Source organism: Xenopus tropicalis, chromosome 4, assembly GCF_000004195.4.
Source record: "Xenopus tropicalis strain Nigerian chromosome 4, UCB_Xtro_10.0, whole genome shotgun sequence".
Classification (NCBI taxonomy): Eukaryota; Metazoa; Chordata; class Amphibia; order Anura; family Pipidae; genus Xenopus; species Xenopus tropicalis.
The window spans coordinates 6,637,197-6,664,767 of record NC_030680.2 but is presented as its reverse complement, the minus strand read 5'-3'; the positions used below and the strand labels follow the sequence as shown (position 1 = coordinate 6,664,767).

Below are 27,571 nucleotides of genomic sequence, written 5' to 3'. Positions count from 1 at the left end.
CCAAGATCCCCTCCCTTGACTTATGAAATGACCTGGGAGTCATAAAGACCCTCAACCAGCTTTTTCTCAACAACCTCTTTGCAGTTCTGGCAAGGATCTGGGCAAACAGAAGCCCCATAGTCTCTTTCCAGAACCAAAGACTTGTACGGCTGTACTGATGTTGCCTGATCAGTTGCTTGAGTCGGTTTCGCTTTTCAGCCCCCTCCCCTTCCGAAATACAGACCTCTAGCTCCTTTCTTAAGGACTGGTACCTCCTCTCCTTCTCCCTCCCTTTTTTATAAGAGATAGACTTGAAGAGGGACCGGAAAGAATCCTTGGCTGCATCCCACCATACAGATAGAGAATCATACAGCTCAACCTTTGATAGCTGCATCAGCAGCAGATCCTCAAAAGATTGTTCTGCCTGTTCTCCTTCCAGGGAACCTACATCAAGTCTCCATAAACCCCTCCCAATCTTGGCTGGTTCCGGATACCATACAGAAAGGAGAGTACCGAGTGATCTGAGAACTCAACGGCCCTTCTCACAGACCTCTGTAAAGATTCACCTTTCTTAACAAAAATCATATCTATTCTGCTGCTTCTCTGCCCACAGAAATACGTATGTTTGCCTGCCCGACCCCCCCATGTGGCCACATCTACTAAACCCGCATCCTCAGCCAACTTATTCATAAATGAACCCTCATATTTACAGAATCTGCCAGTCCTGTCTACTGCCCTCAGGACTTGGTTGAAGTCCCCTGCCAAAATGACTGGACTTGATGTATACAGGTACGGTTTGATCTCTAATAAGAGTTCCCTTCTCTCTGAGGGCCCCTGGGGGCCATACACATTGATCAATCTGATCAGATTCCCTTGGAATACAATGTCAAGCATCAAACAACGCCCAACCTGGATTTCTATGATTTTTTAATCTCCAACCCCTGAACATTTTTGAAAAGTATTCCTACCCCTCCTGCCGGCTCCTCAGCAATAGACCAAAAGGAGGGCCCGTGCCACCAATCTCTTTTGGCTTCAAAAATCTCACTTCTGGTTGTGAGCCTGGTCTCCTGCAAGAAAAGGATTTCAGCCTCCACTTTCTAAAAAAATCAAAAGCCAAAAATCTGGTCTTCCTATTCTTAATGCTACAGACATTGGCTGTAAGGAATGGGATAGGATGATCCATCATTAGGTCTTGTTTGCTTCTGCCTACCACCAACCCCTTCATCACCCCTTCTTTTCACCTGAACTTTTGGGGTACTCTCTGCCCCCTCCAGGTCAACCACCACCTCCTCCCCTGGGGACTCTGCCTCCTGACTCTCCTCCCCACTCTCTTTTCTCTCTCTTTTTTCCTGTCCTTCTTGCCAAGGCCCTAGCCTTCCTCTCCTCTTTCCTCTCCTCCTCCCGCAGCCTCTCTCCTCTTCCTCAGCGAGATCCCCCCAGGTTTTACCATCTGGCAGGACAAATCTGTTGTCTGTTGCTACCGTCATTTTTGGGGGAATGTTTTTATTTTTCTCTGAGGATTTTCCCCCCGCCACACTCCACTCCCCTTCTCCTCTAGGCTTACTGACCCTCTGCTCTCCTTCCTTTTCCCACTGTTCCCTTGGGTAACCTCCCTTGTGCCCCACCCATCACCTTAGTAACTGGGGCAGAGGATTCAGGCTGCACAGCCTCCCTCTCTGGTTCCACTACCTCTGAGGTTTGATCCCCTTCCTCCAGAAGTTCCATTGAGAGGCTCATTTCCTCCTCCAAATTAGAACATTCTGCCACCATATTGTGCCATGCGTCGGGGCAAGAGCTGTGGGCGTGGCCTAACTTCAAGCACAAATTGCAGCGGATTTTCTGGCATTCCTTACTGGGGTGCCCAGTCTCACCACAGAGGGCGCACTTTTGAACTGTGCATTTAACTGCAAAGTGCCTGTTTGATCCGCACTTGAAGCACACCCTGGGTTGGCCGGGGTAGAAACAAACGCCCCTGTCCTTCCCAATAAAAAAGGAATTGGGGAGGTGCTTGGGGACATGGAGATTCATGTGCAGTTTGACCTGCACCTTCCACCCTCCTACCCAGAAACCCTCCTCATCATACAGTGGGGTGAAGGGGGACAGAACGGTGCACTGTCTCTTTAGCCAGATCAGCACGTCATCCGGGTGCACAGACTCAGTCTTAAACATGATGGTGACTGTCTTGGTGTCGGGCCTGGAGACTGGGGTCACCCTAAACCCCTCCCACTCTGGGGCACCTTTCTTACCCTCATACCTGCGCCAGAAATCATCCAACCCCTGAGACAGTTTGAAGCCAAGATCAAACTCAGTGTCTGTGACACTTATCAGCCCACTTACGTCTGCAGGGGTAAAACCCAGGGACTGTTTGATGAGATTCCTGCCCCACAAACCTGCGCCCCGGGAACTCACCCCTCTCCTTCTCCCACTTGATCTTCACTACATTCTTCCTCCTACTGGCAGCACTCTCACCCGCCATAGAGACATTCTGCTGAAACAGTCTCTTACCATCCCAGGCACCTCTCCTCCCTTGTGCCCCTTCACTCTCGGTATTTACAGGGGGATTCCCTGCACCCTCTGTGGCACCACTTTCACCCACTCTTGCTGCAGCATCACATACGGTTTTATCAGTCAGTGGTGCAGTCATGTCAGTACTCCCTGCAGCCATATTAGTACTCCAGCAGCCATGTCAGTACTCCCAGCAGCCATGCCAGTACTCCCAGCAGCCATGCCAGTACTCCCAGCAGCCATGCCAGTACTCCCAGCAGCCCGCGCCAGTACTCCCAGTAGCCATGTCAGTACTCCCAGTAGCCGTATGAGTACTCCCAGCAGCCATACCAGCACTCCCAGCAGCCATATGAGTACTCCCAGCAGCTATACCAGTACTCCCAGCAGCCATATGAGTACTCCCAGCAGCTATACCAGCACTCCCAGCAGCCATATGAGTACTCCAGCAGCCATGCCAGTACTCCCAGCAGCTATGCCAGTACTCCCAGCAGCCATGTTACACTGCCCACTCACATGAGGCACACTCCCACCAGACACACTCACAGTATTAACATTATTGCATGGCAAAGAATTAGTCAGTGGATCCCAGGAATCCGCACATGACGGACCCCCATTCCCACCCGCAGGAGTCACAGTCCCTTTAGGAAAAGCAAAAGAGTCTTTCAAAACCCTTTTTCAGTTGGTTTCTCTCCATTTCCTGGAACCTCCTGCGGTTATGATAAAGCTCTCTCCAGGGCTCTATAACTGCCAGAACCCCCGGTAATGTTACTTTCAATGTCCTCCAAGTCTTTATTTAAATAAGCAATTTTTTGAATAGCTTTTGCTCTCTGTGCCCCCCTAAGGGCCCCCAGTCCAGCCACCATATTGTCTATACTCCCCTCCAAAATGTTCCTTTTCTCCTCCAGAATACTGATGTCTCTCAGAGCCCTGATGATCTGGGTCTGATTGGGCCCAGCTGAGCCCACAGTCTCTGGCTTCCCAGCGCCATTGCTAGCAGCTGTCTCTCCCCCATCACACAGGTGCATTGCTCCTACCTGGGCCATTGCAGCAGTCTCAGAGCTCTCTCTCAGCGCCTCCTCAGCCACTTCCATAGCCACACAGCCTGCGGCCTCAGCACTCTCCATGGCTGCCTCGCAGCCTGCAGCACTTCCCTCCTGGGTCCCAGCATGCCTTGCAGCAGCTTCCTGGCTTGCCTCTGAACTGCAGCTCCCAGCAACAGAACTGCCGTTTTCCGCAGCAGAACTGCAACTCTCTGCAGTAACCTCGGCTTGGTCGTCCAGGGTGTTCGCTCGCTCGGGGACCTCCATTACAGATGGAACGCCGCACGTGCCGGTACTTTCTCCTTCTTTGTCACTTTTAGCCATGGCCTTCACCTCCTTGCGCACCTCACTGCTCTCAGCCGCTGCTGCCAGATTGGGGGGAGCAGCCTTCCTGCTGGATCTCAGGCAGATCCTCACTCCTTTACCCGGAGTTACCACAACTTTCTTCCTCATTTTTTGGAGGAAATGTTTTTGGGGAAAATGCAGGAGAAAAAAAAAATAAAGAAATCTCCTGAGAGAAATCCTCACAACCTGCAAGGTTTGCAGGTAAAAAAACACTCCTCCCAGACCCAAAAAGGGCCTGGGAAACCCTCACAGTCTGGAGCTCACACACACACCTCCTCTCAGTATGGGAGTACAGCTTATTGTGTGCCCAGAACATTCCTTCTCTGTATATTTGTATTTATACATATGGGTAGGAGGTGCCATAGTGTTTCCCTTAGACAGTACAGTATGGGGGTACAGCTTATTGTGTGCCCAGAACATTCCCTCTCTGTATATTTGTATTTATACATATGGGTAGGGGGTGCCATAGTGTTTCCCTTAGACAGTACAGTATGGGGGTACAGCTTATTGTGTGCCCAGAACATTCCTTCTCTGTATATTTGTATTTATACATATGGGTAGGGGGTGCCATAGTGTTTCCCTTAGACAGTACAGTATGGGGGTACAGCTTATTGTGTGCCCAGAACATTCCCTCTCTGTATATTTGTATTTATACATATGGGTAGGGGGTGCCATAGTGTTTCCCTTAGACAGTACAGTATGGGGTACAGCTTATTGTGTGCCCAGAACATTCCTTCTCTGTATATTTGTAATTTATACATATGGGTAGGGGTGCCATAGTGTTTCCCTTAGACAGTACAGTATGGGGGTACAGCTTATTGTGTGCCCAGAACATTCCCTCTCTGTATATTTGTATTTATACATATGGGTAGGGGGTGCCATAGTGTTTCCCTTAGACAGTACAGTATGGGGGTACAGCTTATTGTGTGCCCAGAACATTCCCTCTCTGTATATTTGTATTTATACATATGGGTAGGGGGTGCCATAGTGTTTCCCTTAGACAGTACAGTATGGGGGTACAGCTTATTGTGTGCCCAGAACATTCCTTCTCTGTATATTTGTATTTATACATATGGGTAGGGGGTGCCATAGAGTTTCCCTTAGACAGTACAGTATGGGGGTACAGCTTATTGTGTGCCCAGAACATTCCTTCTCTGTATATTTGTATTTATACATATGGGAGGGAGGTGCCATAGTGTTTCCCTTAGACATGGAAGCTTACAGTGGGAGGGGCAGGGCATCTTGATGGTCACTTAAAGCGAATCAGTGGAGAGTTAACAATACAACAAACAAAAAGTGGCAAAATATCAGGTTTTTAAAATAATATTGTACAATAAATACAGAAAATAAATGTAAGTCTTCACTTTTATATTCTCCCCTCCCCACACACATTCCCCACATGGGCCGGAGGTATAAGCAGTTAGTAGTAACATTTCCATCTCGGTTCAGTACTGACCCAACCAATCACATTCCTGCAGTCTCTCGTTCCACTTTTATTTTTTACTTTCGGATCCAAACCCCAATTTTCTGTATTAAAAGCCAATGTTCTTGGGCGGCAGAAACCCGCACTCTCAGGCAGTCGACGCTCTTTCCCGCCGAGCTGTTCCTACTATTGTACGTAAATCCCCCGTCATGGAAGTCTCCAATGTTGGTGAAGTCTTTGCAGGTCTCGTGTCCGTCCTCCGTCACCTTGTGCCGCCCCAGCTGTGCGTACCCCGATTTCAGTATATCCCCCGGGTGATCCCCCGATCCGGTGATGATGGTGACTCTGTCTAGGTTGACCGGTTCCCGAAAGACCATGGTGAAATGGCTGGAAGGGGTCACGTCTTTGCCCCAGAAGAAATTAGGGCCTACAAAGCAAACGTTATCCGCCACGTTATCCGAATAGGCTTCTATGTTGGAAAAGCAAGAGGCCGTCGGGCTGTCTCCAAACGTTTCCACCACTTCCATAAATTCTTTGTCCTTCAACTTGTTCTGGTTGTTTTGGAAGGAAGAGTAGGTCCCCATGTGCTGGAAGAGGGACGGTTTGACCCGAATTATCTCCGGTTGGGCTTTGGATCTGTGGAAATGGTCCAGCAGCCAATCGCAAGGCATCTCGTCATAAAACAGGAGCAAGAAACGGGCGAGTTTGGGAAGGTCTATGCTGTGGTAGAGCTTCCCGATGTAACCCAAGCTTGAGAAGGTGATGGTGGTCCAAGAGGTCTTCTGAGTCGCAATGCTATTCCTGATCCTGGTGAGGAAATTGTGGGCGCAGGAAACGTCGTCCTCTAACATGAGGTAGAACCTGGACAAATTGGCACAGAAATTCACCAGAAAAGCATAATCCACGTTCTGCTTGGACCTGAACTTGACCCGTTCCGGTGCGTCATTGTAATTCCTCTTCAGGCCGTCCAGCAGCGGGTAATGTTTGGGAGATGTGCTCACGACGATCAAACGCCCGGCGTCGACGGCAGAGGCAAATTTCCCCTTGATCTCCTGGGCGGTGTTTAGGTTTAGGGAATGGTCGTGGTTGGCCAAGAAGACAACGAGAAGGACCTCGTCCAGCTCCTCGGGGCTCAGGTGGCTGAAGACAGAGTCGATGGTTTCCAGCAAGTAGTTCTGTTTTTGTCTCTTCACAGACGATATCCCGACGCTCAGGAACCCTTCATGGAGACAAAGAGACATCATTAAACTATTTGTTCAGGGACAACGGGGATTTGTAGTTCAGCTCTTTCTCAGTGGGTCCAACTGTCACACTGGGGTCATTGTATTCCCACCACCAACCCAGGGGTAAGAGGTACTAACGTTTTTTAGCGTTGGGAGTTCCCAGAAGGTAATTGTATGGGACGTCAAGAACCCCCAGTGCGTCTTGTCTCACAGAAAAGTTTCCGGGGGAACATGTTTGTAGCAACTGTTCCTCAAATTCTCTCTTCTAAAGGCAAAGAAAGAAAATGCACATTAGAGCAAAAGATGCAGTATAGGTGCCATATTGTTTCCCAATATGGGGTACAGCTCATTGTGTGCCCAGAACATTCCTTCTCTGTATATTTGTATTTATACATATGGGTAGGGGGTGCCATAGTGTTTCCCTTAGACAGTACAGTATGGGGGTACAGCTTATTGTGTGCCCAGAACATTCCTTCTCTGTATATTTGTATTTATACATATGGGTAGGGGGTGCCATAGTGTTTCCCTTAGACAGTACAGTATGGGGGTACAGCTTATTGTGTGCCCAGAACATTCCTTCTCTGTATATTTGTATTTATACATATGGGTAGGAGGTGCCATAGTGATTCCCTTAGACAGTACAGTATGGGGGTACAGCTTATTGTTTGCCAAGAACATTCCTTCTCTGTATATTTGTATTTATACATATGGGTAGGAGGTGCCATAGTGTTTCCCTTAGACAGTACAGTATGGGGGTACAGCTTATTGTGTGCCCAGAACATTCCTTCTCTGTATATTTGTATTTATACATATGGGTAGGGGGTGCCATAGTGTTTCCCTTAGACAGTACAGTATGGGGGTACAGCTTATTGTGTGCCCAGAACATTCCTTCTCTGTATATTTGTATTTATACATATGGGTAGGGGGTGCCATAGTGTTTCCCTTAGACAGTACAGTATGGGGGTACAGCTTATTGTGTGCCCAGAACATTCCTTCTCTGTATATTTGTATTTATACATATGGGTAGGGGGTGCCATAGTGTTTCCCTTAGACAGTACAGTATGGGGGTACAGCTTATTGTATGCCCAGAACATATGTGATTTACCTGGACAGAATCCGCGCAGTCGCACTCAGGCCCCTCCCTCCTTAGCAGGACGGTTACGCAGACTATAAACGTCAACACAATGAATATTTGAGAAAAGTGCCAAATTCTCATCTTCAAAAAAACCAACTTCTCGAGGAAAGAATTCTGGGTATCTGAAATATAAAAATGCACTTTAACATCATCGAGACCAACCCCGCCCCATAACTCTGACCAATAGGGCAGAAGGAGACAATTCCAGGAAAAGCTACATGGGGGGGCTTTAGAGCTGCCCCTCTCTCCCCCCAGGGACCATGAATTTGGGGTTTCATTATATTTATTATATTATATATATTTAATACAATTTTATTTTTTTTATTTTTTCATTTCTAATGCCTGGAATTGAAACAGTCTTATCAGTAGTAGCTCTGTTATCTCTAAGAACAGAACAGGCAAAGAGGCCCAGTTGACCAACACCCAACATGCTTTTCACAAGTTTGCGGACTCATCAAAATGTTTTTACAACAGCAAAAAGAAACATTCTTATACAATGTATTTCACAACCCCTCTGATATTAAATGATATGAACAAGATGGTTTCTTTTTTCTCTAACATTCCTCCCTGTTGTTCAAAATCTTGAACATATAGGGCCTGATTCACTAAAGGGCGATAAAACGTGCGCTATTGTTATTGTGCGCTAAAATTTTTACTGCCGCTTAATTTTGGCGATTTTTCGCACGATTCACTATAAGCATACTCGCGCTTTTTTACGCGCGATATTGCAAGCGTTATTTAACTCGCGAAAGACTATTTCAATGCGGTATTTGCCTGTACATGCGCTAAATTACGCGAATAATTGCCGAATATGAATGGTAGCATAGAAATAGTGTATAAAAATTGTCGAAGCATATAAATGGTAGCATATAAATAGTAGCATATAAATGGTAGCATATAAATGGTAGCATATAAATAGTAGCATATAAATGGTAGCATATAAATAGTAGCTTATAAATAGTAGCATATAAATGGTAGCATATAAATAGTAGCTTATAAATAGTAGCATATAAATAGTAGCTTATAAATAGTAGCATATAAATGGTAGCATATAAATGGTAGCATATAAATAGTAGCATATAAATGGTAGCATATAAATGGTAGCATATAAATAGTAGCATATAAATGGTAGCATATAAATGGTAGCATATAAATAGTAGCATATAAATGGTAGCATATAAATAGTAGCTTATAAATAGTAGCATATAAATGGTAGCATATAAATGGTAGCATATAAATGGTAGCATATAAATAGTAGCATATAAATGGTAGCATATAAATAGTAGCATATAAATAGTAGCCACTAGTGATGAGCAAATGTGTTCTGGTTTCTTTAGTGAAAAATTAGCAAATCTTTCGATCCCCGAAACGGCAAAAATGTTGTGCGGGCAAAAAAATTGTTGCCCGTGACTATTATTTTTTGACACTTGTATCAATTTTTGGATGTGCGGTGAATTTTTGCGTGGCGAATTTTTTCATGCGTTTTGCCATTGGCGGATTGTTTTGCGAAACGCATGAAAAAATACACCGCGAAAAAATTCAACGCATGTCCAAAAATTCGCTGCGAATCCATGCCTGGCGAAACATCTCATCACTTGTAGCCAAATAGAAATAGTTGCGCAAATGAACGCACGCCATGTTAGCCATACACGCCAATACTTGCGGAAAATGACTGTATTAAAAATGACCATTTCGCTGCAAACTGGCGGCTGCGTCACTCTGGGGGAAACACAAACTTGAATAAATAACACTGTAAGTCCATATTTTATTGCAAAAAATCATTTACTGTACTTTTGTATAATTTTTCGCCTGCCTGTAGTAGGTGTTAATTTTCGTATAGCCGAATGCGATATTTAGCACGCAAAAGTTATAGTGAATCATGCGTTCGTATTCTTTTCAGCGCGGAAATTAACGCAAAACGGTAAAACTAGTGCGAGAAATACCCCATGCGGAAATGGCGATTTTTCGCACGCGATAATACTATGGTGAATCGCGCGCAAGTTATTTTGCGTTTTTTAACGCGAAAAAGCGTGCGATAATTTTTATCGCCCTTTAGTGAATCAGGCCCATATATTCTTCTTACCCAGAACTCTATTCCGCTCACCTATAAAAGGTTCAGTGGCAGTACTGAGTTGCCTATCAGGGTTCCCATCTAAATCAGCAAGTTCTTCCTTACCCTGCTCATACAGGAATGGGATCCTGCTATGGATAAGGTCGGCCAAACACAGAAGGTTGCTGATCAGAAGAGGCTGTTGTATATTTGATCCAGGAGCTAAATGGGTGAGCGCCTCCCTTCAGCTGCCCCTCCATGTAACCTCTGGATAAAATACTGTATTTGCAACAACACAAAATCAACCTTGCTATAATATAAACCACAAGGCCTATTGAAATCCCACACATTCAGTATTATAAAAAGTTTTAAACATTTGATAACCAAATCCTTATGATTCCCATAAATGAGAAAGGGTTCTGTAGGGCTCAATTGGGTCATGTGAGTCCCCAATCCAGGTACAACTCTCCTTACCTGTGATTGTATAAACCCCACCCCCATCTATTAGTAGGTAATCTAGGGCCATTCTATTCTATAATGCCATCTTCCTGACTTATTTCTCATTTATTATTTTGATGGAACTTATAGTTTCATTTATTATACCATCCCTTATACTAGTATACTTAATTAATCTATTGACTAATTCTATTCCCCATCCTATCAAGGCAGGGAACCACATCCATCCTTTATTTGAGGTGGAAAATAATTCCCCTTTTTTTTTTTTTTTATTACCCTGGAATGGATACCTTGATTGTCTATGTATGAGATGTTCAGGTGTTGTCTGATAGCAGGTACAACTCTTCCAATGGTGCAATTTCCCTACACTCCCATAGGGAGCCATGAGTAAGCTTAGTTTCCAAATATAATATAGTTCTTATCTAAGTACCCTAGAAATGATTGTACTGTGATACCCCAGGCAAGTCTGAAACCATATCATATTATCTGTCACCTAAAGCTGGCCATACACGAGCAGATCCGCTCGCTTGGTGATGTCGCCAAGCGAGCGGATCTTCCCCCGATATCCCCACCTACGGGTGGGCGATATCGGGGAGCATTTAGGTAAAAAAAATAATAATCCGATCGTTTGGCCCTGGGGCCAGACGATCGGATTATGTGGGCGGCAATGGGGCAGTCGGATCGGGGACCGCATCAACGAGCCGATGCGGTCCCCGATCCGACCAGATTTTCTAACCTGGCCGATCGAGATCTGGCCAATTTCAGGCCAGATATTGGTCGGCCAGGCCGCTCTGCTCTCCCCATACACGGGCCGATTAGCTGCTGAATCGGTCCAAGGGACCCATATCGGCAGCTATAGTCAGCCCGTGTATGGCCACCTTAAGACTTAAAACTCTTATTTTTATCTTCTCCTCGGTCAGGGCAGGAACACCTTTGGACATAAGAAGTATACATTTTTCCCACACCAACATAATCATTACAATTACCCTGCATCTTATCACATTTCTTTCCCATATAATCCAAGTAGAAATTCAGAATAGCATTTTCACAATCTGTGTTTCCTACATGAATCTTAGGTAAGTACATTAAGTGATTGTATGATTAGCAAACATGGATCCTACTCATATGGTAGGTGTATCTAGTAACCCTGTTATTTCCAAATATGTACCCCCGATCACTAATTGCATTTTGATATGTATGGTTTGTGTCTATTGCAACTTCGTAGCTATAATCTGTAAGATTAAGATCATTCATACAGATAGGTATCCCTACTAAAGGTATCCCCTTGTGGGTGACTGGAATGTATAAACATCTCCAGCAGTCAGTAGTATGTAACTGCTTTGCAGCCTGCTGGTGTAAAGGTGGCCATACACGAGCAGATCCGCTCGCTTGGCAATGTCGCCAAGCGAGCGGATCTTCCCCCGATATCCCCACCTACGGGTGGGCGATATCGGGGAGCATTTAGGTACAAAAAAAAATAATCCGATCGTTTGGCCCTGGGGCAGCAATGGGGCAGTCGGATCGGGGACCGCATCAACGAGCCGATGCGGTCCCCGATCCGACCAGATTTTCTAACCTGCCCGATCGAGATCTGGCCAATTTCAGGCCAGATATTGGTCGGCCAGGCCGCTCTGCTCTCCCCATACACGGGCCGATTAGCTGCCGAATCGGTCCAAGGGACCCATATCGGCAGCTATAGTCAGCCCGTGTATGGCCACCTTAAGAGCCATATAGAATTTGCCAACCCCCCTTTACTGGTGTAAAGCAATGATAAGGACCTTTACCCAGAATAACACACACAGAGTCATTATTTTATAAAAGTCCTTTTCTTCCTGATGGTGATCCTCTTCACCCAGAGTAGGCCCACGCTTAGTGTCAAAACCTGAAACTGGGACCGTTGGTTAACAGACTAGTGGGATTATTATTACCACTCTCGTCTGACTTTAAAGATGCTTTTTTATCCTCTTGATTCTGGAAGGACTGAATCAGTCTCCTTAGTTGTCTTTCTGTTGATGTGATCTCGTTGGGGGGGTTTAAGTGTAGAGACAGGCTCAGACTCTGCCATTGGAGATAACACTCTGCTCAGGCTCTCAGTCACTGGAGATAGCGCTCTGCTCAGGCTCTCAGTCACTGGAGATAGCGCTCTGCTCAGGCTCTCAGTCACTGGAGATAGCGCTCTGCTCAGGCTCTCAGTCACTGGAGATAGCGCTCTGCTCAGGCTCTCAGTCACTGGAGATAGCGCTCTGCTCAGGCTCTCAGTCACTGGAGATAGCGCTCTGCTCAGGCTCTCAGTCACTGGAGATAGCGCTCTGCTCAGGCTCTCAGTCACTGGAGATAGCGCTCTGCTCAGGCTCTCAGTCACTGGAGATAGCGCTCTGCTCAGGCTCTCAGTCACTGGAGATAGCGCTCTGCTCAGGCTCTCAGTCACTGGAGATAACACTCTGCTCAGGCTCTCAGTCACTGGAGATAGCGCTCTGCTCAGGCTCTCAGTCACTGGAGATAGCGCTCTGCTCAGGCTCTCAGTCACTGGAGATAGCGCTCTGCTCAGGCTCTCAGTCACTGGAGATAGCGCTCTGCTCTGACTATCAGCAGGACTTCCTATGGAAATACCTTCTTACAGTGTCAGATGTGTATTCAGTTTGGCTCACAAATCTCTTTATCACCGCCCAATCTCCTGATTGGAGAGAGTGAGTTCCAAATACAGTCTCTGAATCTGATAAAGAATAGAACACTTTTCCATACAAGTTAGTGAGCTGCTTAAACAATTGCTTAACATAGTCATAGTAAGAGAAACATGTTGTTCCTACCAATATTTGAATAAACAACCCAATATTTGGTGGTCTAGCACCTCAAAGGAAATAACTGTTGGGGACCCTTAGGGGTGTCTCATAGATGACAATGCAAGGGTTAAAGCTTGTACCCAAGTTAACTTTACCTGTTATTAGTTCTGTGGCTTTTGTTACTGGCCATGCCTCAAATCACCCCAAAACATATCTATGCATACAAATACATAAAAACATTTAAATAGGTGAATACAATCTATCTGTAACCTTTGAAACAGAATGGTTTAACCAGGTATTATAATTATGTTATTTTTTTCACAAATCCAAAAGCAAACCATAATTTGTTTACCATAAATATAATTCCCCCCCTTTTGGAAACATGAGATGGGAGGTGCAAAGTGTTTTGCTAACAAATTAGATAAACGGGAGGTGCACACAAACAACCATAATCATGTTTCCAAATATCATCTTATATCTTATAACATTTACTGGTCCATTTAATATGGACTTGTGCTCCAGCCTTACTTTTGCAGTGTTTTAAAAATTACTAAAGTCACTGGTGTATGTAGCTGTCAGTTGGTGTATGTAGCTGTCAGTTGGTGTATGTAGCTGTCAGTTGGTGTATGTGGCTGTCAGTTGGTGTATGTGGCTGTCAGTTGGTGTATGTGGCTGTCAGTTGGTGTATGTGGCTGTCAGTTGGTGTATGTGGCTGTCAGTTGGTGTATGTGGCTGTCAGTTGGTGTATGTGGCTGTCAGTTGGTGTATGTGGCTGTCAGTTGGTGTATGTGGCTGTTAGTTGGTGTATGTGGCTGTCAGTTGGTGTATGTGGCTGTCAGTTGGTGTATGTGGCTGTCAGTTGGTGTATGTGGCTGTCAGTTGGTGTATGTGGCTGTCAGTTGGTGTATGTGGCTGTCAGTTGGTGTATGTGGCTGTCAGTTGGTGTATGTAGCTGTCAGTTGGTGTATGTGGCTGTCAGTTGGTGTATGTAGCTGTCAGTTGGTGTATGTGGCTGTCAGTTGGTGTATGTGGCTGTCAGTTGGTGTATGTGGCTGTCAGTTGGTGTATGTGGCTGTCAGTTGGTGTATGTGGCTGTTAGTTGGTGTATGTGGCTGTTAGTTGGTGTATGTGGCTGTCAGTTGGTGTATGTGGCTGTCAGTTGGTGTATGTGGCTGTCAGTTGGTGTATGTGGCTGTCAGTTGGTGTATGTGGCTGTCAGTTGGTGTATGTGGCTGTCAGTTGGTGTATGTGGCTGTCAGTTGGTGTATGTGGCTGTTAGTTGGTGTATGTGGCTGTCAGTTGGTGTATGTGGCTGTCAGTTGGTGTATGTGGCTGTTAGTTGGTGTATGTGGCTGTCAGTTGGTGTATGTGGCTGTCAGTTGGTGTATGTAGCTGTCAGTGTCCCTGTTAGAACCATACAAGCAGCCTGTTTGTCAGCAGCTTTATCTGCCTTATCATTCCCTGCAGTAATGTTATCTCTCCCTTTGAATATGCTTACAGCCTTTTCTAACAATTACTTGAAGTGACATTGACACCTTTCATTTTGTGAATCTATACTTACTTTGATAGCAATAATGACTGTTATCCACAAAATCACTGACAAACATACCAGTTTAGCAATATATATATATATACCCATACATACACTTTCCCCTTTATATGGGTGTCTATAGTTCCCTTTAACCAACTGAGTGTTAAAGTTTATCCTACTTAATCCTCAATCTGGTTATAAATCTATTACTACTGATAGAACTACTCCCTTTATTTCTCTCATTTGGTCATAACCCTCTGCTTCTCCCTCACTCCGTGTCTTCTAATCTTAATTACATTGATCCCTACTGTGTGTCCCAATTCTAATAGAATTTTTAGTATCCATCTGTTCCAATAAACTTTGACTGAATTTGTATAGGGTATCCCATTTGAGTGTACACCATCACATGGGATAGCCATATCGGTCTGTCTTGTTAATTTAGCCCATTTGTCTATTTAGCCACTTACCCACTGCCTCCCGGTGACAGTGATGCCTCAGGAGCTCCTATTCTCTCTGTTCCCGGAACAGAAAAATCACAAGTCGGGGTCTGGCCACCCCTCGGTTTTGGGTAAAATGTTCCCATATGGAACTGGGCTGGAGACGATCACGCTCCCCCCTTTTACACAAAACAAAAATCTATATATTCCCAATATACAGATTTTCACATATAGTGGATTTCGGTGGCTAAAATTCACATACAGGTTAACCCTTCTTTTGTTCCCACCAAAATTTCCAGAACAGATAGATACAAACAAATCCCATAAGAAGTGTTAGAACTAATTTCATTTGTGTAACCATAACCAATGACTACACTCTATATCTGATGGTAGGCAATCCTTACTAGTATCATTCTACAGTAAATCCTTATTAATATAGTTACACTGAGAGGATTAATAATAAGAGACAATATCCCAGTAAAGGGCAGGAGAGAGAGTTTCTTAATCATTATTAAACGAAAAAACACTTTCACTGACCACATCTAGCTACATTCACAAGTTACCTAAACATTGAACCACAACATGTAACGGGTTATGCCACAAGCTAACCACAAGGGTTACACAGACTAACACACTAACTCACAAGGGTTACACAGAGACTAACACACTAACTCACAAGGGTTACACAGACTAACACACTAACTCACAAGGGGTTACACAGGACTAACACACTAACGAAGGGTTACACAGACATAACACACTAACTCACAAGGGTTACACACAGACTAACACACTAACTCACAAGGGTTTACACCAGACTAACACACTAACTCACAAGGGTTACACACAGACTAACACACTAACTCACAAGGGTTACACACAGACTAACACACTAACTCAACAAGGGTTACACAGACTAACACACTAACTCACAAGGGTTACACAGAGACTAACACACTAACTCACAAGGGTTACACAGACTACACACTAACTCAACAAGGGTTACACAGACTAACACACTAACTCACAAGGGTTACACAGACTAACACACTAACTCACAAGGGTTACACAGACTAACACACTAACTCACAAGGGTTACACACAGACTAACACACTAACTCACAAGGGTTACACAGACTAACACACTAACTCACAAGGGTTACACAGACTAACACACTAACCACAGGGTTACACACAGACTAACACACTAACTCACAAGGGTTACACACAGACTAACACACTAACTCACAAGGGTTACACAGACTAACACACTAACTCACAAGGGTTACACAGACTAACACACTAACTCACAAGGGTTACACAGACTAACACACTAACTCACAAGGGTTACACAGACTAACACACTAACTCACAAGGGTTACACAGACTAACACACTAACTCACAAGGGTTACACAGACTAACACACTAACTCACAAGGGTTACACACAGACTAACACACTAACTCACAAGGGTTACACAGACTAACACACTAACTCACAAGGGTTACACAGACTAACACACTAACTCACAAGGGTTACACACAGACTAAACACACTAACTCACAAGGGTTACACACAGACTAACACACTAACTCACAAGGGTTACACCAGACTAACACACTAACTCACAAGGGTTACACACAGACTAACACACTAACTCACAAGGGTTACACAGGACTAACACACTAACTCACAAGGGTTACACACAGACTAACACACTAACTCCACAAGGGTTTACACACAGACTAACACACTACTCACAAGGGTTACACACAGACTAACACACTAACTCACAAGGTTACACACAGACTAACACACTAACTCACAAGGGTTACACCACAGACTAACACACTAACTCACAAGGGTTACACACAGACTAACACACTAACTCACAAGGGTTACACAGACTAACACACTAACTCACAAGGGTTACACACAGACTAACACACTAACTCACAAGGCGTTAACACACAGACTAACACACTAACTCACAAGGGTTACACACAGAACTAACACACTAACTCACAAGGGTACACAGACTAAACACTAAACTCACAAGGGTTCACACAGACTAACACACTAACTCACAAGGGTTACACACAGACTAACACACTAACTCACAAGGGTTACACAGACTAACACACTAACTCACAAGGGTTACACACAGACTAACACACTAACTCACAAGGGTTACACAGACTAACACACTAACTCACAAGGGTTACACACAGACTAACACACTAACTCACAAGGGTTACACACAGACTAACACACTAACTCACAAGGGTTACACAGACTAACACACTAACTCACAAGGGTTACACACAGACTAACACACTAACTCACAAGGTTACACACAGACTAACACACTAACTCACAAGGGTTACACACAGACTAACACACTAACTCACAAGGGTTACACAGACTAACACACTAACTCACAAGGGTTACACAGACTAACACACTAACTCACAAGGGTTACACAGACTAACACACTAACTCACAAGGGTTACACACAGACTAACACACTAACTCACAAGGGTTACACACAGACTAACACACTAACTCACAAGGGTTACACACAGACTAACACACTAACTCACAAGGGTTACACACAGACTAACACACTAACTCACAAGGGTTACACACAGACTAACACACTAACTCACAAGGGTTACACACAGACTAACACAGAGACAAACAAACAACTTACGGCTGGCCTATCCAAGGTTCGTAGAGCGGGTTAAGGTGGCCATACACGGGCTGACTATAGCTGCCGATATTGGTCCCTTGGACCGATTCAGCAGCTAATCGGCCTGTGTATGGGGAGAGCAGATCGGCCTGGCCGACCGATATCTGGCCTGAAATTGGCCAGATCTCGATCGGCCAGGTTAGAAAATCTGGTCGGATCGGGGACCGCATCGGCTCGTTGATGCGGTCCCCGATCCGACTGCCCCATTGCCGCCCACATAATCCGATCGTCTGGCCCCAGGGCCAAACGATCGGATTATTATTTTTTTTACCTAAATGGTCCCCGATATCGCCCACCCGTAGGTGGGGATATCGGGGGAAGATCCGCTCGCTTGGCGACATCGCCAAGCGAGCGGATCTGCTGGTGTATGGCCACCTTTACTCTTGTAGATACAGCCAAGCGAGGGAATGAAAGTGATAGCGAGAGCTTATCAGAGACAAATCTTTGGTCTCACCTTTATTGGCGCCTAAGGTCTCGGTATCCAATCATCTCCTCCTGTATGGCTGTCCTCCAATTTCTCCACTCCCGGGTTTCGGCACCAAAGCTGTCAAGGAAAAACTGTTGGATAGGCCGGTTTGATTGTAGCTACATTTTATTCGTACGTACGAAGGCAGTATCCAGATATTCTTAAATGAGAATTGTCTCTGAGCTGATACTACATTGAATGACCCAAAGCATGTTTGTCTTATAGTCCTGAAACAGTCTTATCAGTAGTAGCTTTGTTATCTCTAAGAACAGAACAGGCAAAGAGGCCCAGTTGACTAAGGGCTCTGGTACACGGGGAGATTAGTCGCCCGCGGCAAAACTCCCTGCTCGCGGGCGACTAATCTCCCCGAGTTGCCTTCCCTCTGCCATCCCACCGGCGAACATGTAAGTCGCCGGCGGGATGGCAGACGCGGCGGGGCGATTTCGCGCAAATCGCCGAAAAAGACTCGCGAGGCTTTTTCGGCGATTTCCCGAAATCGCCCCGCCGCGTCTGCCATCCCGCCGGCGACTTACATGTTCGCCGGTGGGATGGCAGAGGGAAGGCAACTCGGGGAGATTAGTCGCCCGCGAGCAGGGAGTTTTGCCGCGGGCGACTAATCTCCCCGTGTACCAGAGCCCTAACACCCAACATGCCTCTTTTCACAAGTTTGTGGACTCATCAAAATGTTTTTACAACAGCAAAAAGAAACACACAATGTATTTCACAACCCTTCTAATATTAAATGATATGAACAAGATGGAGAAAAGAAACAAGATGGTTTCTTTTTTCTCTAACAGAATGTTCCTGCCTTCCGGGCGATTCAGGGGCCACAGGGATAAACTCATTACATTCTTGGCTGTTTAGTTGCTTCACCGCACCCAAGTACCCACCCTCTGAACTTTACCAGCGGGTGGGGGGGGGGGGACACGCCCTAATTGGTCAGTATTGTCACTTCCCTGCTGTTAATGATTGCTGTCGGTACGGGGACCTGTATATAGATATATATTTGCTTTCCAGTAGGGTCACATGATTCCTTACCGGTGAATTTTTTTGCCGATGGGGGTGACAAGGGACTGCAATGGGGGGCAGCTTTTCCCCCTCCTACCAACCTTAATATGGAGCCCCTCACACATCCATCCAATGTGCCTGATAATGTGCCATTCATGCCCACCCCTAGCTTACTGGCCCCTCCCTCGATACCATCAGCCCCGCCCCCTGTGTTCAGGTTGATTGCATGATAAGAGGCTTATATTGCATCTGTAATAATAAAACAGTACCTGTACTTGATCCCAACTAAGATATAATTACCCCTTATTGGGGCAGAACAGCCCTATTGGGTTTATTTCATGGTTAAATGATTCCCTTTTCTCTGTAATAATAAAACAGTACCTGTACTTGATCCCAACTAAGATATAATTACCCCTTATTGGGGGCAGAACAGCCCTATTGGGTTTATTTAATGGTTAAATGATTCCCTTTTCTCTGTAATAATAAAACAGTACCTGTACTTGATCCCAACTAAGATATAATTACCCCTTATTGGGGCAGAACAGCCCTATTGGGTTTATTTAATGGTTAAATGATTCCCTTTTCTCTGTAATAATAAAACAGTACCTGTACTTGATCCCAACTAAGATATAATTACCCCTTATTGGGGGCAGAACAGCCCTATTGGGTTTATTTAATGGTTAAATGATTCCCTTTTCTCTGTAATAATAAAACAGTACCTGTACTTGATCCCAACTAAGATATAATTACCCCTTATTGGGGGCAGAACAGCCCTATTGGGTTTATTTCATGGTTAAATGATTCCCTTTTCTCTGTAATAATAAAACAGTACCTGTACTTGATCCCAACTAAGATATAATTACCCCTTATTGGGGGCAGAACAGCCCTATTGGGTTTATTTCATGGTTAAATGATTCCCTTTTCTCTGTAATAATAAAACAGTACCTGTACTTGATCCCAACTAAGATATAATTACCCCTTATTGGGGGCAGAACAGCCCTATTGGGTTTATTTAATGGTTAAATGATTCCCTTTTCTCTGTAATAATAAAACAGTACCTGTACTTGATCCCAACTAAGATATAATTACCCCTTATTGGGGGCAGAACAGCCCTATTGGGTTTATTTAATGGTTAAATGATTCCCTTTTCTCTGTAATAATAAAACAGTACCTGTACTTGATCCCAACTAAGATATAATTACCCCTTATTGGGGGCAGAACAGCCCTATTGGGGGCAGGGGAATATTTACCAATCCCGGGACAGTCAGACTCCTGGTTAGAGACAGACCCCCCGGCCACAGAGACTGTTCCCCCAAACACAACCCCAGACTGCATGTTGCTCTCACTTTTATACCGTTTAGAGCCTCAACCCCCACAAGACATCAGGTAAAACAGGTGAAACCCGAGTGGATCCAAGTGTCTTGTTTTAGTAACAAATGTTTCTCGCACAAAATGCAAAGGAACATCTCCGCCGCCTCAGGCTCAGCTGAATAACCTGACTACCCCGATGCTGCCGGCTATTTCCCCAGAGTCTGTTGTTTGCACTTACCAACCCTTTTTAACTAAGAGACACCAGTTATTATCAGTGTCTTTAGCACGGGCCGATTCCAGCTGCTGATATGGGTCCCTTAGACTGATTCGGCAGCTAATTGGGCAGTGTATGGGCACTACCGACGGGCCTGCCCAACCGATATCTGGCCTGAAATCGGGCAGGTTAAAAAATCTAGTCAGATCGGGGGCCACATCACCTTGTTGATACGGTCCCTGGACCGACTTTGCCTTTACCCGCCGTTATAATTCGATCGTTTGGCCCCAGGGCCCCCCATATGGACAGGGCCAGAACTTACCCTTCCCCTAGTTATGGACTGGGCAGATTCTGACCCACACAAACACTGTGCCAGGGGAACCCATATACCCCTCTGATTGGCTTCAGCTTTGGACTGCCACCCTTTGAATTCTTACCCCCCCCTTTGGACCATATCTTGCTCTTCCGCCCAATAGTTATGGCTCCATTGTGTGGGATAATACCCCAGGGGCCCCCACACCCCCTCAGGTGCCCCTGCCACCCACCCGCCAGTTTGCCTACCCACTCACTGCCAGTCCCCTCCCCCCCACATACCTTATACATTTACCACTATTGGGGGGGCACAGTATTACAGGTTCTGGGCCCCCCAGGTTTTTTCACAGTGTCCCACCGGCCCAGTCCGACCCTGCGCAAATACCCCAAGTGCAACTTCTCCTTGTGCCCAAAACAACACTGACATTTTGTGTAAAAAATGGCAAATTGGGTCTGAAATTGCAGCTAAACCGCCCGACTGCGTTACGGAACCGGATCCTCTTCGCTTCCACCGAGTTAATATCCAAGTTAATATCCACAGAAGTGCAAGGTGCGACTCACTAACCTTTGTATCCCTTCTGCTGCCAGATGGAAGGTGGGTGCCTATGGGTGCTTATGGGTGCCTATGGGTGCTGTCCCCCTCTCCTACACCGAGCAGCATCCGCTACAGGTTGACTCCCAGCACTAACCAGTCAGTTAATGGGTAACCGGTTCCCCAGGGCTGGGTTCCTGATAATGGGTAATTACAGCCACCTTGCTGGGCAGGGGCGCACTGACCTGGGCTATCAGAATCATTTATCTCTTGTTAAACAACACCCCCCCCCCCCCACCCACACACACAGGTGTTAGAGTTGCATGCTGGGAAATATCAGCCTCTTTGTTACCTGCCCTAAATGCCCTTCTGTGGCCGGCCAAGCCTAAAGAGACACCGAGAAACACAGCAGGGTGTGTGTGGGCTCTGGGCCAATGCCGGGTGTGTCTGCCCTGTAATTATTATTATTATATATAGAGAGTTTATGTTATAATTTGGCAGAGATTTACCCAGTTGGACCAGTCAGACCCAGTCTGTGGCAACCCTGGAATTCCTACCATGCCCAGCGTGACTGTAGGGCCCGAGCACCCATGGGCACAGAGCAACGGGTGGGTGGGCGTATTAGGGTCGCCACCTTTGACCTTGGCAAAAACCAAACAAGAGGGCGGGATGGAGACATGGGGGGTGGGGTCATGGCATTTAGGGAGGCGTGTTTGTTCCATGTGGGGGCGGGGCTGTGACATCAGAGGCAGCTATTGGTCCTGTTTTTAAAAGAATAAAACCCAAACAGATGGTTGTGGCTGAACAGCGCTAAGAAAATCCTATCAGTTTGGGTCAAAGCCCAACAGGTGGCAACTGGGGCACATTGGCACATTGGCATATTGGCACACTGGCATATTGGCACATTGGCATATTAGCACACTGGCATATTGGCACATTGGCATATTGGCACATTGGCATATTGGCACACTGGCATATTGGTACACTGGCACACTGGCATATTGGCACACTGGCATATTGGTACACTGGCATATTGGCACACTGGCACATTGGCACACTGGTACACTGGCACACTGGTACACTGGCACACTGGTACATTGGCATATTGGCACACTGGCACATTGGCACACTGGTACACTGGCACACTGGTACATTGGCACACTGGCACATTGGCACACTGGCACACTGGCACATTGGCACATTGGCACACTGGCACATTGGCCACACAATATAGGAAACAATCTGTGTGTAGTAAGGCAAGTAATGTGCGGCACGGAATGTTACAGCCAAATCCGGATACAAATAAATCTCTATTGTATACAATGACAATGTGTAACGTTGGCCAATGTGTGCCCATAACTCACCCCTAGAACAATGGCACGATTTGTACCCAGACAGATGCCTCTCCCTGCCCTTTAGTGTTTAATCTTCCCATAATTGTCTTCAATTCCAATGTCATTGTCCCTACGGCTGCCACACACACACACACTTGATGCCAAGACCGATCTGTAAACCAAAACAGTCACAACTAAGGGGTGAAGAGAGGGGGTTGTTTATACAGAGCTCATTGTCTCCTTCTAGTTAAATAGGTAAATGCTGGTGAAAGCATTTTACAGTCCTTTCCAGCCCAAGGCATGGGCATGTATTGTAGGACCAGGCTGGGATACAAAATAGCCCCCAGTAATCCAGGTACAAAGAGGCCCAAACAGCCCCCCACTGGCCCAATAAATAGTGACTATGGCATCTTACAGCAGCCCCCCTGGCATTTGCCAGAACCCACAGATTGCCAGTCTGGGCCTAATGTATTGCCTAATGCTCCATTTAGAATCAATGGATGAGTGGGAGTTTACATGAGATAACTAGTATATTAAGGATTGTCCTGGGAAGGGGTTAATTTAAAGGGACACAATCTCAATAAAAAGGGGAATTAGTACTGTAACTGTGGAAAGAATATATATATTTATCACTTTACCCTTGTTTTTGGCCTGGCTGTGTTTTTCACGGATTCTAGATGTGCCTATAGGGAGGCTGGGGAATAAGGAGGCTTGGCAGTGGCAGCGCCAACAAAACCTTGGATGTTTGAAATTACATAAATATGTGAAATGTGTGTAACACGACATTAATTGGGGTGATAAGTATCTAAGCCTGGAGCTTTATATTGGGGTTATGCTGCCATGGTAACGCCTGTGTTTTATGTCTTATGGCAGTGCGTGTTCTTTGTGTTGAATTCCTGTGTTTTTTGATCTTATCTCTCCTGTTCGTCTGCATTCTCAAGCATCTCACCCAGGAGTATGGCACACACAGGCAGCATAGGGCAGGCAGAGTATGGCACACACAGGCAGCATAGGGCAGGCAGAGTATGGCACACACAGGCAGCATAAGGCAGGCAGAGTATGGCACACACAGGCAGCATAGGGCAGGTAGAGTATGGCACACACAGGCAGCATAGGGCAGGCAGAGTATGGCACACACAGGCAGGGTAGGGCAGGTAGAGTATGGCACAGACAGACAGCATAGGGCAGGCAGAGTATGGCACACACAGGCAGCATAGGGCAGGCAGAGTATGGCACACACAGGCAGCATAGGGCAGGCAGAGTATGGCACACACAGGCAGCATAGGGCAGGCAGAGTATGGCACACACAGGCAGCATAGGGCAGGTAGAGTATGGCACACACAGGCAGCATAGGGCAGGCAGAGTATGGCACACACAGGCAGGGTAGGGCAGGTAGAGTATGGCACACACAGACAGCATAGGGCAGGCAGAGTATGGCACACACAGGCAGCATAGGGCAGGCAGAGTATGGCACACACAGGCAGCATAGGGCAGGCAGAGTATGGCACACACAGGCATCATAGGGCAGGCAGAGTATGGCACACACAGGCAGCATAGGGCAGGCAAAGTATGGCACACACAGGCAGCATAGGACAGGCAGAGTATGGCACACATTCTTACTGTACGGCAGAGATTCTACAGTTTCAGTTAAGGCCGCTCATTTGGTTGAAGAAGAGGAAATTGAAATGGGCTGCAGTGGTTTTATTTTATGTTATTGGCAGTTCCGTTTGCCTTTCCTACTTCTAACCAACCCCCAATACTCTCCAAAGCTATAAATGATTTATTAGCCATAATAACCACTATTAACCATTAACCTCCCCGTTTTTTGTTATTTAAAAATGTTCCTTCTCCCAAGTGTTGTAGTTCAACTGTACCTTGCAGAGATGCTAAGGCTGATTAACTAGGGGGGTTGTTGCCTGTGCCCCTAGAACCCCTGCCCTACATAAGAACATTGGCATAGCAGGTAGTGACCTATGTGTGTATATATATATATATGTGTGTGTTTAGCCACAGCCCTCCCAGAGCTGCTGGAATGTTCAGGGTTATTGTAACTATAAACTGGGTTTTGCATTCATTCCTCATTCTCACTGGGTTTATAGTTATGTGTAACTGTCACTGTGTCTGTCCCTTTCCCTTCCCTGCACTGCTGGTTCTGACTCCTGATACAACTCCCCAATACCCATTCATTCCTCATTCTCACTGGGTTTATAGTTATGTGTAACTGTCACTGTGTCTGTCCCTTTCCCTTCCCTGCACTGCTGGTTCTGACTCCTGATACAACTGCCCAATATCCATTCATTCCTCATTCTCACTGGGTTTATAGTTATGTGTAACTGTCACTGTGTCTGTCCCTTTCCCTTCCCTGCACTGCTGGTTCTGACTCCTGATACAACTCCCCAATATCCATTCATTCCTCATTCTCACTGGGTTTATAGTTATGTGTAACTGTCACTGTGTCTGTCCCTTTCCCTTCCCTGCACTGCTGGTTCTGACTCCTGATACAACTCCCCAATATCCATTCATTCCTCATTCTCACTGGGTTTATAGTTATGTGTAACTGTCACTGTGTCTGTCCCTTTCCCTTCCCTGCACTGCTGGTTCTGACTCCTGATACAACTCCCCAATATCCATTCATTCCTCATTCTCACTGGGTTTATAGTTATGTGTAACTGTCACTGTGTCTGTCCCTTTCCCTTCCCTGCACTGCTGGTTCTGACTCCTGATACAACTCCCCAATATCCATTCATTCCTCATTCTCACTGGGTTTATAGTTATGTGTAACTGTCACTGTGTCTGTCCCTTTCCCTTCCCTGCACTGCTGGTTCTGACTCCTGATACAACTCCCCAATATCCATTCATCCCTCATTCTCACTGGGTTTATAGTTATGTGTAACTGTCACTGTGTCTGTCCCTTTCCCTTCCCTGCACTGCTGGTTCTGACTCCTGATACAACTCCCCAATATCCATTCATTCCTCATTCTCACTGGGTTTATAGTTATGTGTAACTGTCACTGTGTCTGTCCCTTTCCCTTCCCTGCACTGCTGGTTCTGACTCCTGATACATCAGTTCTCCCCCAAGCAAGCTACATAAGAAACCTCTCTCCCCAAATCCCCCCAACACTCACCTCAACCAGCAGTTTGTGATGTCACTTCCCCCCCCCAATAAACAGGGAGAGGATTTGGGCTCAGTTTCTGCTCAGTGAGTGACAGGAGACAGAGAGTCTGACAGAAAATAACTGAAACCATTTCCTTTGAAACCCACAGGTTCCGTCCTGCTCATCAGTTCCTCATTCACTGCCTGTTTCACCATCAGATTCACACTCGGCTGCACACTGATATCTGTATACAGGTATGGGACCCGTTATCCAGAAAGCTACGGAAAGATCATCTCCCATAGACTCCATTTTATACAACTAATTCTAAATTTAATACATATTTCCTTTTTCTCTGTAATAATAAAACAGTACCTGTACTTGATCCCAACTAAGATATAATTACCCTTATTGGGGGCAGAACAATCCTATTGGGTTTATTTAATGGTTAAATGATTCCCTTTTCTCTGTAATAATAAAACAGTACCTGTACTTGATCCCAACTAAGATATAATTACCCCTTATTGGGGGCAGAACAGCCCTATTGGGTTTATTTAATGGTTAAATGATTCCCTTTTCTCTGTAATAATAAAACAGTACCTGTACTTGATCCCAACTAAGATATAATTACCCCTTATTGGGGGCAGAACAGCCCTATTGGGTTTATTTCATGGTTAAATGATTCCCTTTTCTCTGTAATAATAAAACAGTACCTGTACTTGATCCCAACTAAGATATAATTACCCCTTATTGGGGCAGAACAGCCCTATTGGGTTTACTTAATGTTTAAATGATTTTTTAGCAGACTTAAGGTATGGAGATCTAAATTACAAAAAGACCCCTTATCTGGAAAACTCCAGGTCCGGAGCATTCTGGCTAACAGGTCCCATACCTGTATAATATGTATCTATGCACTGATAGTACACAGGCTGTGCTGGGGAACTGTATGGTAGTAGTGAGTATCTATAAGGAAATGGGGGACAGGCTGAGCAGGGAGTAACACAGAGATGGACTTACCTGGGGTTCTGGCGGTGCATATAGATACAGACGGATATATTTCTATCGATGGAAAGTAAAGGCAAGAGGCTACAGTACGGAGTACACAGTGCTCATCTTCTCTACACACCCAGGGCGTATTAGCACAACAATAGGCACAGTTTACCTTTAAACAAGTATTCTTATCAGTGAAAAGTATCTGCCTGGATGCTTGATGGACCAGCAGAACCAGTATTTCAGGGTTAATTCTGTTGTTTCTTAATTCAACCGGTGGTTGGGAAACCCCAACTGAGCTTTCAGAAGGAGCCGGCGCTACACATTAGAACTGCTTTCAGCTAACCTATTGTTTCTCCTACTCCCATGTAACTGGAGGAGTCCCAATCCGGACTTGGATTTCTTACTATTGAGTGCTATTCTGATACCTACTGGGAGCTGCTATCTTGCTCCCTTCCCATTGTTCTGCTGATCGGCTGCTGGGGGGGGGGGGGATATCACTCCAACTTGCAGCGCAGCAGTAAAGTGTGCCTGAGTCTGAGCTTTCAGCCAGCGCTACACATTAGAACTGCTTTCAGCTAACCTATTGTTTCTCCTACTCCCATGTAACTGGAGGAGTCCCAAGCCGGACTTGGATTTCTTACTATTGAGTGCTA

General features: G+C 45.6%; 1 protein-coding gene across 1 annotated transcript; it reads right to left on the bottom strand.

Annotated features, from left to right (window-relative positions):
- Positions 1-5,166: 5,166 nt before the first annotated feature.
- Positions 5,167-27,232, bottom strand: LOC100489718 (alpha-1,3-mannosyl-glycoprotein 4-beta-N-acetylglucosaminyltransferase C). The gene is made up of 4 exons (XM_031900416.1): positions 26,943-27,232; positions 7,621-7,772; positions 6,654-6,780; positions 5,167-6,511 (listed from the first exon to the last, which is right to left on the bottom strand). The coding sequence occupies exons 2-4, from the start codon at positions 7,729-7,731 to the stop codon at positions 5,370-5,372; spliced, it is 1,380 nt and encodes a 459-aa protein (XP_031756276.1). The 5' UTR covers positions 7,732-7,772; positions 26,943-27,232; the 3' UTR covers positions 5,167-5,369.
- Positions 27,233-27,571: the final 339 nt, after the last annotated feature.